At 51.6% G+C, this 17,615-nt stretch overlaps 7 protein-coding genes across 7 annotated transcripts; 2 read left to right on the top strand and 5 right to left on the bottom strand.

The window, feature by feature from the left end:
- Window positions 1-31: 31 nt before the first annotated feature.
- On the bottom strand, window positions 32-880 carry J4E90_002276 (uncharacterized protein; the record flags this gene model as incomplete). Its single annotated transcript, XM_051431857.1, has 1 exon — window positions 32-880. One exon carries the CDS (start codon window positions 878-880, stop codon window positions 32-34), a length of 849 nt encoding a protein of 282 aa, XP_051294991.1.
- A 616-nt stretch (window positions 881-1,496) lies between these two features.
- Window positions 1,497-2,207, bottom strand: J4E90_002275 (uncharacterized protein; the record flags this gene model as incomplete). The annotated part of the gene is made up of 1 exon (XM_051431856.1): window positions 1,497-2,207. One exon carries the CDS (start codon window positions 2,205-2,207, stop codon window positions 1,497-1,499), a length of 711 nt encoding a protein of 236 aa, XP_051294990.1.
- Window positions 2,208-3,926: 1,719 nt separating this feature from the next.
- J4E90_002274 (uncharacterized protein) lies at window positions 3,927-5,131 on the bottom strand (the record flags this gene model as incomplete). Its single annotated transcript, XM_051431855.1, has 2 exons — window positions 3,927-4,920; window positions 4,971-5,131. 2 exons carry the CDS (start codon window positions 5,129-5,131, stop codon window positions 3,927-3,929), a joined length of 1,155 nt encoding a protein of 384 aa, XP_051294989.1.
- Window positions 5,132-5,415: 284 nt separating this feature from the next.
- J4E90_002273 (uncharacterized protein) lies at window positions 5,416-8,907 on the top strand (the record flags this gene model as incomplete). Its single annotated transcript, XM_051431854.1, has 3 exons — window positions 5,416-5,689; window positions 5,738-8,774; window positions 8,829-8,907. 3 exons carry the CDS (start codon window positions 5,416-5,418, stop codon window positions 8,905-8,907), a joined length of 3,390 nt encoding a protein of 1,129 aa, XP_051294988.1.
- Window positions 8,908-10,040: 1,133 nt separating this feature from the next.
- J4E90_002272 (uncharacterized protein) lies at window positions 10,041-11,378 on the bottom strand (the record flags this gene model as incomplete). Its single annotated transcript, XM_051431853.1, has 1 exon — window positions 10,041-11,378. The coding sequence occupies one exon, from the start codon at window positions 11,376-11,378 to the stop codon at window positions 10,041-10,043; it is 1,338 nt and encodes a 445-aa protein (XP_051294987.1).
- Window positions 11,379-11,790: 412 nt separating this feature from the next.
- J4E90_002271 (uncharacterized protein) lies at window positions 11,791-13,110 on the bottom strand (the record flags this gene model as incomplete). Its single annotated transcript, XM_051431852.1, has 1 exon — window positions 11,791-13,110. One exon carries the CDS (start codon window positions 13,108-13,110, stop codon window positions 11,791-11,793), a length of 1,320 nt encoding a protein of 439 aa, XP_051294986.1.
- Window positions 13,111-15,322: 2,212 nt separating this feature from the next.
- J4E90_002270 (uncharacterized protein) lies at window positions 15,323-16,384 on the top strand (the record flags this gene model as incomplete). Its single annotated transcript, XM_051431851.1, has 1 exon — window positions 15,323-16,384. The coding sequence occupies one exon, from the start codon at window positions 15,323-15,325 to the stop codon at window positions 16,382-16,384; it is 1,062 nt and encodes a 353-aa protein (XP_051294985.1).
- Window positions 16,385-17,615: the final 1,231 nt, after the last annotated feature.

Raw genomic sequence — 17,615 nt, 5'->3', positions numbered from 1 at the left:
ATTGCTTTTCGTCGACTTTTGATGGCACGCTTCAGTTGAACACGACAGTCTTTTGACCGTTCAAAAACACCCTCTTCTCGCTCCACCACTTAACTGCCGCAGCCAAAACCTGGCTTTCAACATTGCTTCCCTCCTCGACCAACTCCTTGGGGCTCAAAGCATGGTCGACCCTCGCAACGCGCTGTTCGATGATCGGTCCCTCGTCCAGATCCGCGGTAACAAAATGTGCGGTCGCACCGATAATCTTGACACCACGCTCGTAGGCCTGATGGTAAGGTTTTGCGCCCTTGAACGAAGGCAAGAAAGAGTGATGAATGTTGATAATCTTGCCCGACATCTCCGTGCACAGGCGCGGTGAGAGGACCTGCATGTAGCGCGCCAGAACAACAAGGTCGATATTATGTTGCTTAATCAAATCCAGAATCTGCGTCTCCTGCTTCTCCTTGGTGTCCTTGGTTACAGGCAGGTGATGGAACTCAATGCCGTTGTTCTTTGCCAGCTCCGCGAACTCGGGGTGGTTGGACACGATAATCGGGACTTCGACTTTGAGTTGGCCAGATTTGACGCGGAACAAGAGGTCGTTGAGGCAGTGTCCGATTTTGGATACCATGATGAGGACTTTGGGCTTGGAGTCTACCCGCTGGATCTGGTATGTCATGCTCATTTCCGAAGCGAGCTTCTTCATGCTTTCTTGCAGCGCGGATACATCTGCTGCATGGCCAAAATGCACACGCATGAAAAACGTCTTGGAGTCCGGGTCGGAGAATTGCTGGAGATCGAGAATCGTGAGGTTTTCCTTTGCCAGCAGGCCCGTGACGGCGTACACAATGCCTGCCTTATCCGGGCATGAGAGCGTGAGGTAGTGATCGTCGCCTGCCATTTTGGATGTTGAAATCCGTTCTGCGGAGCCAATTTGTTGAAGTCGCGGTATGGAGGTTGCTATGAATCGCCTGCTGCTCAATTGCAATGATGACTGTTTTGTCGAAAATTTGGGAACTAGGTTTTGCCGGTTTCGGAAAGCGTCGTTTGGTGGGTTTATGGACGGCCGGGCCGTGATTGCGCGGGTTGATGTGTGGAGTGACCGTGTGCAGGTGCGAGCTGGTCGGAGAAACATGTCTTATGATATTTAGATATTTTCGCAAGATCTGAGCGCGGAATGGCGTTTTCTTGATGCCGTGCTTGACACCTGCGGCTTGGGTGTAGTTGCCGGAATCGGCCGGCGATCTAGCCTCGTCGCTTACCTAGGTACCGGTTGACGCGAGCAGTTCGTGTGGACGCCAGTACAAAACCCCAGGTTTCATGCTTGCATCGCGTAAAGAAAAGCACGTATTGTGCCAACAGCTCATGAAATAAGGTCAATGTGGCGGGGAAGGCAAGGCCCACGCGATCATGCCTCCTTCCGTCATCCTGCACCGAACGATGGTTCTGCTAACGTGGCCACCCACAGAATACTCATATTGCTTTTATATGATCGATATGCTTGTCCGCCTGTCTGATTAAATCGATCTCTTCATCAGCTCAAACGCATCCACGAACTCAGTGTAGTCCCAGACGTCTTCGTCCTCAGGAACAAACCGCGAACCCGCATATTCATCTCTCGAGAGCCCAGGCGAAGGCACCATCTCGAGATGCAAAACCCTACGCAGTCGCTCATCCTCCCAAGAACACATTTGACTCATCCAACTAGCAACCAGATCGACACGTTGCTCTCTCGTCTTGTTGGCCACATCGAAGAAAGCAGGTTTCCAAATCTCCTCACGCGGCGGCTTCAGTGAGTAGGTCAGCGTGTCCAGGTTGGGGAACTGCTCCAGTATCGCGTCGCTGCTGCGCAAAATCTCAGGCCAAAACCTTCTCTTCCAGCAATAGCTCACATGCTCGAGAGACTTGTCAAAGATGCCGCGAGGACTTGCTTCAGTTACAATGTGCTTCACCAAGAGTCGGTTGGCGAGGCCAACGTCGATGTTGCCCAGGGCCCAAAAGGAAAGGACGTTGGACCCGAAGAAAACAGGGCTGCTTTCTGCGCGAAGCTGTCGACACGTCCTTATGAGTGCTACCGGGATCTGGCCGCTGCACAAGGGTTGCGGTTCAATCGGTCCTTCGCCGCCATGTCGGATGTTCAGCACTCTCATCACCGGCCGAACTGCGAAGGGGTCGCGCGAGTAAACGAGAACAGCGCCTTTGATGCGGAAGGCGGACTCGTAAATCATGTCGCGAAGTTCGCGCGGTAAGTCCAGAAAGCTCACTTTGGAACCATCTTCTTTGGACGATGCCGCCCAGGTCATCGAAGCGTTTGGCTGTTGTTGTTAGCTTGGGGATAGCCCGAGGTCAGGGGGTCGCAACGAAGGGCACGCACATTTGACGCCATCCTCAACTGCTGTCTTTGCGACAATCACGGTACGGATTTTGTGAACGAAGGTAAATGTATCTTACTACCACAGCGACGTATTCGCGAACATGATACCCTCCGGGAGAATGACAGGGAGGGTGCGTAGACTAACCAAATCGGATACGAAAGGGCGGGGCTCTAAACCTCGCCTCTCGTGTCATTTATCCAAATCAATAGTTTGCTTGGACTTTACACGCGTCCCGGATGCATACTTCCTGCATAGAATCTGACTTGCGAACAGAAGCAGCGTTGTTATAGTCGCGGGCATCTTCCAATCTTACATACCGTTGCGCATGACCGGCCAATCTGTATTATGTCAGGCTCTACCAACACTGTTCACCTGCGCCGAGAATGGAGGAGTGTGAAGTACCCATCGATTGTCTTGGTATCTTTTTTCGGAAAGTCTTCTCATACAAACTTTCCAAAGACCGTATCAATGTGCACTTTTCAAGACAAAGTATCTTTCACGCCATGTGCAGTCGCCCTCCAGCCAGCAACATCTTCATCGGAAGTAGCTCGCAATATAAACCTGTATATATAGGGCTTCGCAGTGCTCGACCCGTTCTCTTTCCTACATTCTTTTATCACTTTCAAGAACATCTCAAAATAAGGAGACCCTCGTGCCATGTCGTTCTCGGCGCTGAGGTGTTCAAAAATAACAGGTACACCGTTTCATGATCTGTGTCCACGACAGGACCGTGTGAGAATACGATATTCCCAAAAAGCGTACGCCAGCTCATCATGCTGCGCTGTGGCCTCACCTCTCGTTCCTGGCATACATGAACCTCACCTTCCATGCACCTACTTACTCCTTAACTCCCTTCTTCTTCTCTCTTGCTCCGAAATCTAGCAACAAGCCGTTCATGTGTTCGGCCCTCGCTTTCCAAAACTAGATCAGAAAGGGACTATGAGCACTGCTCTCTCTCTCTTCCACTGAAAGCCAACTTCCAACACGTTACCTCCAAAAGCCTACAGTTCTTCGACATGAGTGTCTGTCCTGCTCCTGTTCGGCTCCTGCTCCAAGACTCTGAGACCTCCGACACGCCAGATTCAAAAGCTCAGGTCAAAAAAACTCGATGGAATCAGATGGATGTGCTGCGGCGGCCCGTCTATCTCCTGATAGTGGAAACGAAAATGAAAAACCAATATCAGAAGCTTCATGAGAGCTGTTTTAAAAAGTTCACGTCGATATGCATGACGTTCTGTGCGGAAACCTGTCGTGCTATTGAAAAGAGCGATTTCGCCAGTGCCATTACATTCTCATTAAAGTTCAATTAGGTCACCAGCTCGTTTGCGACAAGGGCCCTGAACGAGTATATAAAGAGGCAGACGTTCACCATACCTTCTTCTTTCTCCCTACCTCAGTTTCAAAACGAGGAGGAACTCAAAAGGATACCGGGTCTTTGCATGGCGTTGGGTCCACTTCCCGGGTTTTGATTTGCACCTTGCCATTCGATGTACTGGTAAAGATCAGCATTATCGCTTGAGCACCTTGCAGCCTTGAGAAGTACATCGGTAAATGCTTCATTCTTTTTGAACATTATATCTTTCGTCGACTATACGCCCAATACGCTTTCATGGGTAACTTCCAGTCGACCTTCCTCAGATTCGCATCGAAGATGTCAAAGTCCACACCCTGTAACCTATCTAGCCAGGACTGTGTCGCTATGCTCGGCATGAAGACACCAAATGCCTGTTCTACCTCGGCCAATTGTGCTTCTTGACCTGTGTTCATCTGCTGTGCGCTATACTGATGTTCCTCCTCGTTTTGGTGTTCGAAGTCGTGACCGAGCGTGCCTTCGGATCGCAGCTTGGACAGCATCTCGCGGGCGGTGATGAGGTGATCGTTCGCGCGGGTCGCGACAGTGAAGATGGCGTCGCGGAGACCGGGGGCCGAAGCGCCTTGTCGGAAGACGTCTTCTTCGCGGACGTTGGCTTCGGCCATTACGTCGAGTGGGAGGAGTACGGCACCCTGTGTGGGCCCCGATTGCCCAGTCATGGAGTTACTTGTGCCTAGTGGCTGTTGCGGTGGGAATGCGATGAGCGGGATGCCTCGCAGTACGGCTGCGATGCCCATGGCCTTGCCGATGTGCGATGCGATGTGGTCGGTGGTGAGTGAAGCCTGGGGCAGCGCTGATAGCGTCAGATACAACATAGTCGAGTATGTGTTCTCCGCATAGCTTTCCAGTGCACTCAAAGTGGGATATGGTGGGTTCCCTAGATACTGTTCTCTCGTGTTGATGATGCGATGGAACCAGTTCTTGCTCAGTCGTGCCTTCCCACCAGATCGCTCGTGCAGATCTTCAGCTGCTTGTGCCAATAGGATGGCGACTGGTTCCTTCGGAGGTGTGCCGGCCAATGCTTTCGTAACGGTATCTCTCCAGAATTGCATGCGCATCATGCCAATTGTGGGCGTGCTCGTCGTGTCGGCGACGCGGGCGACATCGACGTTGAAGGCGCGGATCGCGAGGTAGGCATCTCGCGAGGATTGCGGTATGAAGGTTTGAAGGACATGTGAGGGTGCATCGTATGTTCTGCCGTTTCGTCAGTGTGCGACAGAACAGAGTTGCCATGGCGAAGCTACCTGACTAGATTCGCGCAGTAAGCACGTGCGCGTGCAATCTCATCTTCTGAGGGGCGCGCCGCATTCTGAAGTCGTGGCGAAGTGTGGAATTGCCTCCGTCGCGGTCTTGGGTAGGTGTGTATGCGCCGAGCGGGAGCTGTGCAGAGCCTCGGAGGTGGCATTGAAAACTTTTGAGAAGACGGAAACTACTGTACAGAGCCAAGATGCATGGGAATCGAGCAGAGAATGAAAAAAAAATCGATCTACAGCCCTAGAAGATGCATGTGTTTGCGCAATCTGGGGGAGGCGCAATTGCTCGTAAGGCACAAAGAGTGCACGGCGACTGGTGGGTTGTATGACGCTATTACGTCGATCACCCGCAGTCGCCACGTGAAAGCGCGTCGACGCGACTGGACGAATTGGGCGCATGCGAGGACAGCCCAACACCAACACACGACACAACACCATGGAGTCACCACATCCAGACGAGAGACCCGTCAAGAAGCGCCGATTCTTTATAGAAGACTCTTCCCCTACTCAGCCGCCGTCGAAACCCATCGAACCTCCCCCATCGTCGCCGCCACTACACGCCGCAGAACCACCAGACGAAAGCAATGGCAATGACGAAGAGACCGATTTTGGGAGTTTCGATGTCGGAATGCTCCAGGCCGTTGTTGGAGAGCTCTCTACCACGGTATTGCAGAAGCTGAGAGACGTCAGTGGAAGCAATGTAGAACGAGGTATGCCAGTAAGTGTGAGGTTGCAGTTGCATGGCTAACAATATGCAGCAATCAACCTCTACTTGGACGGCTCATGGAGCAAGATGCCCTCACCGTCCCCCGCACCCGTCTTCAAATCCGGTCGGCAGCCCATTCAGATGACGATAGCGAAAACCCTCAATCGAACCGAATCTGAAATATCGAATGCTTCCACACCAGGCTCAGGCACCTCCACACCCACGATACTGCGAGAGATGCCCAGTAAGCGCTACATAGGCTCATTTGGCGTCGTGGGCTTTGCTACCAAGAGCGGATCTCAGCTGAAGCACGACGAAAAGATACGCATCGAGCGCACCAAGCCACAACCCAAACTCAACAAGGCAAAGAAGGTCATCAAACTCTCGAAACCGGATATCGTAGTCAGGTTCATGAATGAGCGTGGTGCTGAAGTCGGCAGGTTGGACAACGACTCAGCTGCCTGGGTATCTGTGCTACTCGATCAGAAAGTCTGCTCTTTCGACGGCTCGGTTGTCTACACGCCCGACAAGATACGCACAGGCGATACTATATACCTACAGCTACGAGCCTTTTTCGTTCGCGCAGCGTTCGATTCGCGTAGATTTGCCAAACCGGACAACAATCGAGAAATCAATCTCTTCGAAGAGAAGGAATCGTCCGACGAGCGAGACCTTCGGTTACGGCAAGTTGCTCTCGTGAAGCTCTTCGATAACATCAACCTCCAACCGACCCGCGAAAATGAAGAGACGGCGAAGCACAAGCGACAAGGTCTATTACAGGCAGCAGAGAGCGAGGAGAAGAAAGGTGATAAGCCGAAGCCGAAGAACGGAACATCCTCCACGCCTGCAACGTCTACCAACCCCACATCCTCCCCGCCACCCGACGAAGCCGAAGAAGGAGAAGAGCTGGAACAAGATCAACTGGACTCACTGTACAAGAAGGCGCAGTCTTTTGACTTCGACACCCCAACCATGGAGCCAGCAAGCACCTTCCGCATGGACTTGCGCAAGTATCAGAAGCAGGCGCTCTTTTGGATGGTCAGCAAGGAAAGGAATGAGTCGATAGAGGACAAGGAGACCTCAATGCATCCCTTGTGGGAGGAATACCAGTGGCCAACTCACGATGCAGACAATCAGCCAATACCGACCATCGAAGACCAGACCATGTTCTACGTCAATCCCTACTCTGGCGAGCTCTCGCTTGAGTTCCCGAAACAAGAGCAGAACTGCCTTGGCGGTATACTCGCTGATGAGATGGGTCTGGGCAAGACTATTGAGATGCTCAGCTTGATCCATACGAATAGGACAGAAGTTGACGAGGATGTTTCGACGACGCGGAAGGCTCTCCCCCGATTGCAAAAGTCTAGTGCCGACGTCGAGCCTGCGCCATACACTACACTCGTTATAGCACCCATGTCATTGCTGGCACAATGGCACAGCGAAGCCGAAAAGGCGTCTAAAGAAGGTACACTGAAGGCCATGCTCTATTATGGCTCAGAGAAGGCTGTAAACCTTCAGAAGCTATGTTGCGCATCAAACGGAGCTAATGCGCCCAACGTTATAATCACGAGCTACGGCACAGTTCTATCAGAGTACAACCAGGTGGTTGCCCAAGAAGGGAACCGTGGCTCGCATGGTGGCATCTTCTCGCTCGAATACTTCCGCATCATCCTCGACGAAGCGCACTACATCAAGAACCGACAGTCGAAAACGGCGAAAGCATGTTACGAGCTCAGTGCAAAACATCGATGGGCGCTCACAGGAACACCCATCGTGAACCGCTTGGAAGATCTATTCAGTCTGGTTCGTTTCCTCAAGGTCGAGCCATGGGCGAACTTCTCTTTCTGGAAGACGTTCATCACCGTACCGTTCGAATCAGGCGACTTTGTACGTGCCTTGAATGTGGTACAGACGGTGCTAGAGCCACTGGTGCTTCGTCGAACAAAGGACATGAAGACGCCCGACGGTGAAGCTCTGGTACCACTACCCCCTCGCACAATCGAAGTTGAGAAGATTGTGCTGTCACAAGACGAGCGGGATGTGTACGACCACATCTTCCTGCGCGCAAAGAGTCTGGTCAATGCTAATGCAGAAGCCGGCACACTGATGAAGTCGTATACAACCATCTTCGCGCAAATTCTACGACTACGGCAATCATGCTGCCATCCTGTACTGACACGCAATCGCAACCTTGTCGCTGACGAAGAAGACGCCTCGTTAGCATCGGATCTCGCAAATGGCTTGGCGGATGATATGGACCTCTCCTCTCTAATTGAACGCTTCACTGCCGAGGGCGACCAAGATGTCAACAGGTTCGGCGCACATGTCTTGAAACAGATCCAAGACGAATCTGCGGCCGAATGTCCAATCTGCTCCGAAGAACCTATGATTGAGCAAGCAGTCACCGGCTGTTGGCACTCAGCCTGCAAGGAGTGCTTGCTGAGTTACATCGCTCACCAGCGCGATAAGAACGAGATACCACGCTGTTGGAACTGCCGCGAACCCATCAACGCGCGCGATGTTTTCGAAGTCATCCGGCATGACAACGCCCCCGAAGACGAGAACGACCACGCTTTCCGCGCCGCCGACGCACCGCCAACGTCCACACAAACACCACGTATCAGCCTCCGTCGTATCGGCGTCACCGGCTCCGCCAAAACTCAAGCCCTCCTAGGCCATCTCAAAAAGACACGCAAAGAAGAAAAGGGCGCGAAAACAGTCGTCTTCTCCCAATTCACATCCTTCCTCGACCTCATCGAACCCGCTCTAACCCGCGACCACATCCCCTTCCTCCGCTTCGACGGCTCCATCAGCCAGAAAGTACGCGCCCAGATCCTTACCGAGTTCACCACATCCCCGAAACCATACGTCCTGCTCCTCAGTCTGAGAGCAGGCGGTGTAGGCCTGAACTTGACGTGTGCAAACAAAGTCTTCATGATGGATCCGTGGTGGAGTTTTGCCGTCGAGGCCCAGGCTATCGATCGTGTGCACCGTATGGGTCAGGAGAGGGAGGTCAAGGTTATAAGATTTTGTGTGGAGGGGAGCATTGAGGAGAAGATGCTTAGGATACAGGAGAGGAAGAAGTTTATGTAAGTGAACAAATTTGTGATTAGGTATTGAGGGTGGGTGCTAACGTGTTGCAGTGCGAGTTCGCTGGGTATGATGAGTGATGAGGAGAAGAGGGTACAGAGGATTGAGGATATTAAAGAGTTGTTGAGTTAGATGGAAGCGGTCTGGCGGCTGTTGGCAGGGTATCAAGTGAGTGGATGATTATATGCGATTATACCCTTTTTGAGTAGGCCTACGACATAGAATAGGAATTCATGACTACATAGTGTCTCCATCGCTAGAATATTGTGGGGTACGGAGTCGTCGGCCTCCACGCTCCTGCCTCATCGTGCCTTCCCAAAGCTCCCGCAACCCTCCCGGCCACGCCTGCCACGACCATCAGCGACTGCCACAACACACCAAGATGACGCGTAGGAGCTCTCGCATCAGGCCATGACGCTTCCGCATCGCCGCACACATTTCCCACAATATTGCATGCCACCAGCATCTACATATGCCGTCAAATTCCCTTTCATCCCATCAAACACCATCTCACGGGCATGTCGTCTAATGGTAGGACGCTTGAGCACAGTACACCTTCTCTCCCCATGAATACAATTCGTGGCCCTATCCGGCGATTCAACTCGTTGGCTCTCTTCATCAATGCAAATTGTTGGCTCATTCCATTCGTCACCATTTCCATAGACGAATGTCTTTGGCTACGAGAAATGCGGGTTCGATTCTCGCCATGTCCAAATCTTTTTGCTGTTCCTTGCATCCTGTCGGTTCGCTTTTGTGTCTGGGTATTGCAGACCACTGCCTTTATCCTGTCGCTATGGTTTGCCATCGCATTTGTTTGATCGCACAGACGCCGTCAAACATCGCACTCCTTTTCTCAGCGCCCTATTGTTCACTCTGACATACCCTCTCTTACTCTGCAGCAAGCTATCGAACCTATCCAAGGCATATAGTCTAATGGTCAAGATGCCCTAGTAATAGAACCGCGATGGGTGTGTAGCTCTGCCGCTGGTCCTGCAGGCTTGGCCCTTGTGCTCGGGGGCGATGACCCAGGCCATAAATGTATATAGGGAGATGCGAGTTCGAGTCTCGCTGTGCCTATCTTTTTGGCGGTGTTGAGGCTACCTAAGGGAAGAGGAGAACAGGGTAAAGAGGTGGTAAGATTGCGGGTGAGAGAAAGCATGAGGATGAGAAGAAGGGTAGAGATCGCGAGTCATTGTGATATATGCTATCTTGCTAGTCTTTTGGGCTGCATTATGCTGAATCACGACCAGCAATACCTACGGGTACTAACAATCAAGACCATCGTGTCGTACATAGATGTCCATGTCTGGCAACCAATCTATCGCATACGGATCATACCCAGTTATACCTGCAGGCAGACGTAACTCATTCCACGACTTCTCACCTTCGAGGACACTCTGAAACTCCTCATACCGCTCTGAGAGAAACTTCGCGACGACTGGCGACCCGCGATCGTTAATAGCGAAGACTTGCTTATCAAGGTCGACAGCGAGATTATCGCCGATAATGACAGCTGGCCCCGATCCCGACGCGAAGAGATCAGCAATGATCTGTATCCAGGGGTAATAGCTGGGTAAATGTGGCGCGACTACCATGGTGCTGGAGTCAATGGCAAGAAGCCCATCTGGATCGTTTACGAATTCTAGTTCGCTACTCTCTTCACAGTCCATGAGTAAATGAAGCTCGCCGAGCAATGTCCAGTCTCTCTCCTCATAATCAGGCTCTTGAAGCAAGAGTTTGATCTTATCCTGTTGTAACCCAGATTTTTTGTAGTGCCTGGCTAAAGTCTTCGCCATGCTGAAAATGGGAATGTGTTGAAAAACACTGTCATGTATCCGACCCGGCCGCGGTACAGACAGGCCGAAACAAACAATCTTCTCAATCGGCGCTGAGAGGCCTGCGATGCTTTTGATCCTCTGGGTAAACTTACGGGCCAAGTCACCTTTCCACCAGAACGCCAACGACTGTGCGATGGCATCACGGTATCTCTGCATTTGTTTGGCATCTTGGTGCTCAAGAGTCCTGCCCTGATCCTCAATACGAAGAGCATAAGGAGCATCGAGATACACCTTCTCTGTACCACTATGAGTAGTGACAGCATCGCTGTATATCCGTAACATGAGGGTTGCGTTGACGTGCCATCCATACTTGCGCTGAAACTCTGGATCAAGGGCGACGCGGGGTGCGAACTCAACATCGACACGTTGCTTCCGCTCTTGATCTAACCCGAGAAGGTTTGAATCCCCCCAAACCTTCGTAAGACGACCATCTGGGGCTCGCCAGCTGAGATATTGTAGCCTGCGGCTGTCGCTTGGGAGACGTGCCTCTTCGAGTATCTGCCGTTGCTGTTCGCGGATCTGAAGAAGGAGAGATCGTGTAAAGATTGGTGTGTTGTTGCGTTGCTTTTCAAGAGCATCAAGGTCGACAAGATACTCATCCATTTCGTCCGGCGGTTCTTCATCCTCATCCGTGTCGCTTCCCTCATACTCAAAGTACATTTCAGAGTCTAGGTCTGAATCAGAATCAAAGTCAGTAGTCATGACTTCTTCGGAGGCCGATGCCAGTTCTTTGGCCTTAGACTGAGACCTTGTGGTTACTGGCATGGCAAGCGAGAGGGGAAGAAGCAGCGTATGAACTAATCGGTGAGTTGAGGAAGATGCAGATGAGATCGACATCAATGTATCTGGGTGATTTATAGCACGGCGCACCTCATTGTACGTATTCACTAGCAAACTGCGAACAAACAGTGTAGTCCTCAAACATGTCGCAGCCGTGTAGATCAGTAGTGAAACAGACTGATGTATACCCCAGGCATTGCGATGGCCATTCATTCCAATGTCTCAAGCGCATGCGAAGGCGGCAAAATTTTGATACATGTGTGAGTTAAAAACCTTTACCCGATTCAGTTCGTCGTAAATACGCATTGGCATTGTGACGGATATCCCTTGACGTCATGGAAGTGAGTCCTAATGATATCCTTGCTAGTATATCAACGTTTGAGCCACCTTCACTTGCCTACTGATCTTGAACGTGCGGTTCTTGGATTCCGCCGCTTTTTCGCACCCATAAATCCATGTTGTTCAGCCAGTACATCCTTTCCTTCTCCACCCAATCTTCTCCATATACATCTGCCATGAGCTCATCATCTAATCCGTGATCTTCAAATCTATCCTCTTCCCTTTCGTAATGGTTTGTGAAGTGCCGGGCAACATGTGGAGATGCGCGCTCGCTGAACGAGTACTTCCGCTTCTCAGTGTTGACTTCCATGATGTCGCATAGTATTGCCGCTGGGCCTTGGCCAGGGTTTTCCGAAATTAGATCGGCTATTATCTGGACCAGAGGCATTTGGAAGGGGAGATAGGCTGTCACGACTAGTGTACCCGCATCGATTGCGAGAAGACCATCCGGGTCAGACACGAAGCTGATATCGTTGTTGCTGTTGAATAGTTTTCGCAAGATCTCATGATCTTCGGTCTCGTAATTCGGATCCTGTAGTACCAGCTTGATCAAAGGCCGACTGGAGTCCGCCTGATGGTAGTACTGGTCCAGTGCTTGTATGATGCTGAAGATGGCCATATATTGGATGGCGGACTGGTACCAGTTCTTCTTGAGATTAAGCGCGCCCATTCCAAAGCAGACAACCTGCGTGATCGGTGGGCAAGTCTTGGCTGTCTCTAGGAATGCTTCCACCAGCTGCCTTCTCGCGGAACTCGCTATCCAAAGGCGTTTTGTGTTTTGTATAGTGCTCCAATATGTCCTCATCTTTGCTGTGTTCTTATGTTCATTAAAGAAGCATCGATCAAAGGTTATGAAAGTATATGGCGTGTTGATGCAGTCTTGCTCGTGGTCTTTGTTGTAGCGTCGGAGAGTCTTGATCTGTTCTGAATGGTCTCCATATCGACTTTGGAAGTCAGGATGCATCTCAACTCGCGAGAGATATTCAACTTGGATGGTGTTGGCATTGACGTCATCTCGATTCCAGACTTTGTACGTTTTCTTGTTCAGCCCGGAAGCATCAACATGATCGAGCACTCGCTTATTAGATGCTAAAGAGAACTCTCCACGAATCCGATCAGCCCAGTACTTTACATCCTCGAGTAGTGCGCGCGTATAAACTGGTGTGTACGCATGCTGGAGCTCCTGAGTAGCAATATCTACACAGTATCCAAATGCATCAGAGTCGTCTGAATCATACGGGTCAATCTCCTCAGGGGTCACGTATTCGTCTTCGTGTACTTTGTAGTCGTCTCCTTCCTCTATCGCAAGCTTGTAGACTCCAGAGACTACGTCTGCAGCCGGTTCGACAGATTCGCATGATTTTGTCGTCGCAAACATGTCGGCTGATTGATGCAAATCCATTGGCGCCGTGTGATGAAGGGTCTAGATATAAACGTCGTACTATTTATACAGTGGGTTGAGTGGTTAAGTTTTTGTTTCTAGAAAGGTGAGCCCTTGTGCTTTCTGCTACTGCGGCTTTTTTCACACTGGTGAGAGAACCGTGGTTCGAATGCCACTGTGAGCGTAAAACGGGCCGTGAATCTCTTCCATGTTCAGAGAGCCAATACGCCCCAACCCCATTCAAACCACCCTACACCTGAGCTCGACTGCGCCCTGGTCATATGATACCCACATTCTGCTCTGCACACGTGCACGTCCAGATTTCAACTGCTACATAGCCTTCCCACTCTGTTCTCTGTTCAGAGAGCGGTTCTGGCACAGCTTTCAGCAATGACACGGGTGAAAGGCCGCGAAGGGACAAGTCGGGAATTCGCACCGCAACTGTGCTGTGGTTGGTATTCGTTTGGCAAGGCTCTTTGTAATGTGACGTTCGCGACTGGCATGGCTCGAGAAGTAACCAACCAGTTCTTACACAAAAGAGGTGTATCATGCATGCGTGCAATAACGACAAGACCACTCCGACGATGCCGATGTCGATAGGGGATCAGGCGCCCCGTGCGTTAGTTGGCTTGCCGCATTTCTTTTTCGAGAAGCCATCACCCCTCCGAGCTGAGAGGAAAAAGCAATATGCGATGCATTGCAATCGCGGAAGTTGATGCGCATCTTACATTTGGATAATGTGGATGAGGTTAAGGCGCGTTGGAGTACCAGACCGATGTCCTAGCAGAATTCTGCCTGGGCATGTTATCGACCCGCCAGCTCCCAAGCTCTTTCTCCATAGTTTTTGACTCATACGTATGCCTTAAAAGGGTTTGGTAACGATGGAGGTTGTGTAAACGCGTCCGCTGTGGTCTGTAGATCGGGCGGCTCTCGTATGCATTTCTGGGCTCGTGCTTCCTCGACTCCGACTTAATGGGTGACATTATACCATCGTACCGCTGGTCAGGGTCGATTTCGATGTTCCTGTCTTGAGGATGACGCTATGATCCGAACACGAGATGATTGAAGCGGCGGAAGAAGCCGGATGACGCACAACCCAATGGATTGCGACGTCGACCACAACCGCATCACATGTCGGAGACTATATCTATCTCGTTACGAACTCCGGAATGCGAATGCGAGGTGTGCCGCGGCTGCCGTCAAGTTCGATTCGGCATCGTCTGGAGCGAACGTGGCATAGTGTGGGATCATCCTTGTGCGCGAAGATTCTCCCGACCCACCACACACAGCATCGTCCACACGTACCTCACCTTCGCATTCGCATTGTTCCCTCATCCTGCGGCTTGAAACAGCGAGACGGTCCGTTGCGACGATAGCCTGATCGGTTGGTCACACTGTCGAGGCCCAAAGCTTTGGTCTCGGGTCACGGTAGTTCGCTGCAATGCCGCGCCTCGGCCACAAAAAGTCCGTAATCATCACGCCACACTCCTACCACTCGTCGCCCACAACCCCGTACCCTCGAGCCACAGCATCCCCGTTTTATACTTCAAAACCACTGTTCGCTCCTATCTGACCCGATCACGTTCTCTAGGTCCAGACTAGGCTGCCAACAATGTAAAGCCCGCCATGTCAAGGTAGGACACAACATCGAACTAAGCATTACACGCTTACGAGGACTCGATACTGAAGTAGCTCAGTGTGATGAACTCAAGCCGTGTACCAACTGCGCCCGCCATGGCGTTCCGTGTAGCCTCGTCGTCTGGGATCCCAGCGCATCCCAGTCAGCTCATTCGGCATCTTCCGCATCGTCTGCATCACGACGTACGAATCAGTCACCGCTCGAACGATCTATACCCGTATGCCCCATAAAACGCCATGAAACATAGTCGTTCTTTTCTCATTGGTGTAACAGGGTTCATCGGCATCGTCTGCCCACGTGGCCTACCCGCGCAACCCGTCGACCGCAGCCGGAGCGAGGGCCGTCTCGACTATCTCGGAAGAGGATTCTTCCGACTCGCAGTCGGACGCATACCCCTTCTTGACTAGATATATACACAGAAATCAACCGAGTCAGTCGTCGCTATGGTTGCGGGACCTGGAGCTCTTGTAAGTCAGTTGGGCCATTGCCAGGATCATCACCAACTGTTTTAGACACCACTGGACAACAGAGGCATTTGATACCCTGTCCCAACGACCTACCATTCGGCATATGTGGAGAGTCGAGGCTCCTAAACAAGCCAACGCACATGACTTCTTCATGCATGAGATTCTGGCCTTTGCGGCGCTACACAAAGCATATCAACAACCTCAAGACCAACGGCAGCCATACTATGCTTGCGGTATCCATCATCAAGATCTCGCCATTCGGGGAGTTCGAGAGAAGCTTCAAAATGTAACCGACGAAGACGCCCCGGCGATTGTAGCTACGTCGACACTGCTCACCTTCAGCGTATTTGCTTCGACGGGATTCGAGGCCCAGACACCTCTTACTGCACCTGTCAACGACATTGATAGTCTGGTGAATGCCTTCCATCTTATGCAAGGTATGGGACACGTTCTTGCGCTCGCTCAAATGGCAGTGAGGGACTCTTTTCTCGGCCCGATACTGAGAGATCCGTTGGAACCCACTGCATCGCAGCCCGTGCTGCTAGAGCTGAAAAGTCAATTACCAGCACTGGTTACTTTCATTGAAGGGAGAACGGATCTCTCAGAGGCCGAACGACAACTTTATCTTACTGTCATTCACCTCTTCGAGCCCGCTTTCCAGATATCGCTGCCTGCTCGAGTGGATAACCGGGAGCTACGTTTCCTATTCTTTTGGCCTCTGCAATTAGGACCAGATTTCATGGAAGCTATTCAACAGCGAAGGTCAGGTGCGATTGTAATTCTCTTGTACTATACGACCATGTTCCATGCAGCTGAGACGCGATACTGGTTCATGGAGGGCTGGGGACAGCGGGTATCGAAGGCATGCCATCAGGCCATTGACCAGAGCTGGGCACCCGCTATTGTATGGCCTCTGTCTTTTCTGGAGCAGGGAGATTCGTGGAGCTTGTTCACCAACGTCCTGAACCAGGGACAGGCTTCTGGGTCAGCATCAGCTTCTCAGCAGCCATCGGCAGAAACAACACCTCAACGGGAGGCGCCGACTATCGGATCTGCAACGTCCGGCGCTGAGCCATCGCAATCTTACTCTATCCAGCGACGAGGCTCGAAGTTCGCCGTTCAGATGGGTGCTGCAGAGGACGAACAAGTTCCGGGAGAGGACTAATACCAGGCTTGGCCCCATGGCCAGACCACTCACCATGACCCGGCAGACTCGCAGCTGACACCACACAAACACAGGTGTGGAGCGATCTAATACATATAACACGATGTTGGCAAGTTATGGACCTGCAGTTCTCTAGCGGCAGTATAGCCTCGGGTCGATCCCATCATCCCCATTGAGTGGTACCGCCGGCTAGGTGACCGCCGGCTAGGTACCCGCATTAGCAGCGGCTTCTCGCCGCGTACCACGGCCGGCAGTATAACGAGGTTCACAGCCAATTAATAATAAATTGCGGCTTACTTGCTGCAAGTCTAATCATAACACATGTTTGGAGCAACGTCATTATGAGCTGATGCCTGTGGCGCGAATACGAACAAGAATGTGTTCGTATCTGTCGACCGTTCAGTCGGTGTTTGATGGCTTACCAGTGCATCTTTCATTCAAGACGCTTGCACGCCAAGAATGCGCCCTTGTCTTTGCCCACTATGACCAATTTACGCCCGCCTTCAATCTTATTACCCACGCTACAGAAGATGTTCAAACGTACTCTCTCGAGTGCCCCACGTAAGCGCGTTCTGACAGTCACCATATGGCTTTGCCCCACAAAATGACCGCTATCGCAACATCCTAATCCCACGATCGGTATGATATTTGCGACTTGCCACGTCAATCATACTCAACAACATACCAGGCTGACTTGCCTTCCATCCTGCCCAATATGCGACCCACGTCTTGTGTGATGGCCCCCAAAATGCTTTTCTTCACACCAGGCTGTGCCGCTTTCTCACATAAGTCGCATGCAGGCTTGCTGCATGGTCCTTTAGCCAGCCGCTGAGGTGCTTTGGAACAAAGAGCGGTGGCGTAAGTCTACTATTGTGCACCTTCCGTATTGAGATGATGGAATGACGGAAAGTGCTGAGCCTCATTGTTGGGGAGGAGTAACTTTCAATCATCTGTTTAAAGTTGGTGACTAGAGAAGGACGCGGAGGTGGAGATTTGATCAATAATTCCTTCGCACCCGCAGCGCTAGACTGTGCCGCTCGGATGCTAACCACCACGCACGCACGCAAGTCGAGTTATATACGCATGCAGTGACGGTCAATCACGCCGAGTGACGCGGCAATACGGTATTGCCGCTGCATGCTGATCGGTGGGGACGAACAGGTTGCGCTGGCGGAAATACGCATATTGGGGATCATTAGAAGCGATCATTGCTTCTAGATGTCGGAAGCTA

This window comes from Alternaria incomplexa (assembly GCF_024043165.1).
Source record: "Alternaria incomplexa strain BMP 0042 chromosome Unknown scaffold_2, whole genome shotgun sequence".
Classification (NCBI taxonomy): domain Eukaryota; kingdom Fungi; phylum Ascomycota; class Dothideomycetes; order Pleosporales; family Pleosporaceae; genus Alternaria; species Alternaria incomplexa.
This window is presented reverse-complemented; position numbering and strand designations above follow the sequence as displayed.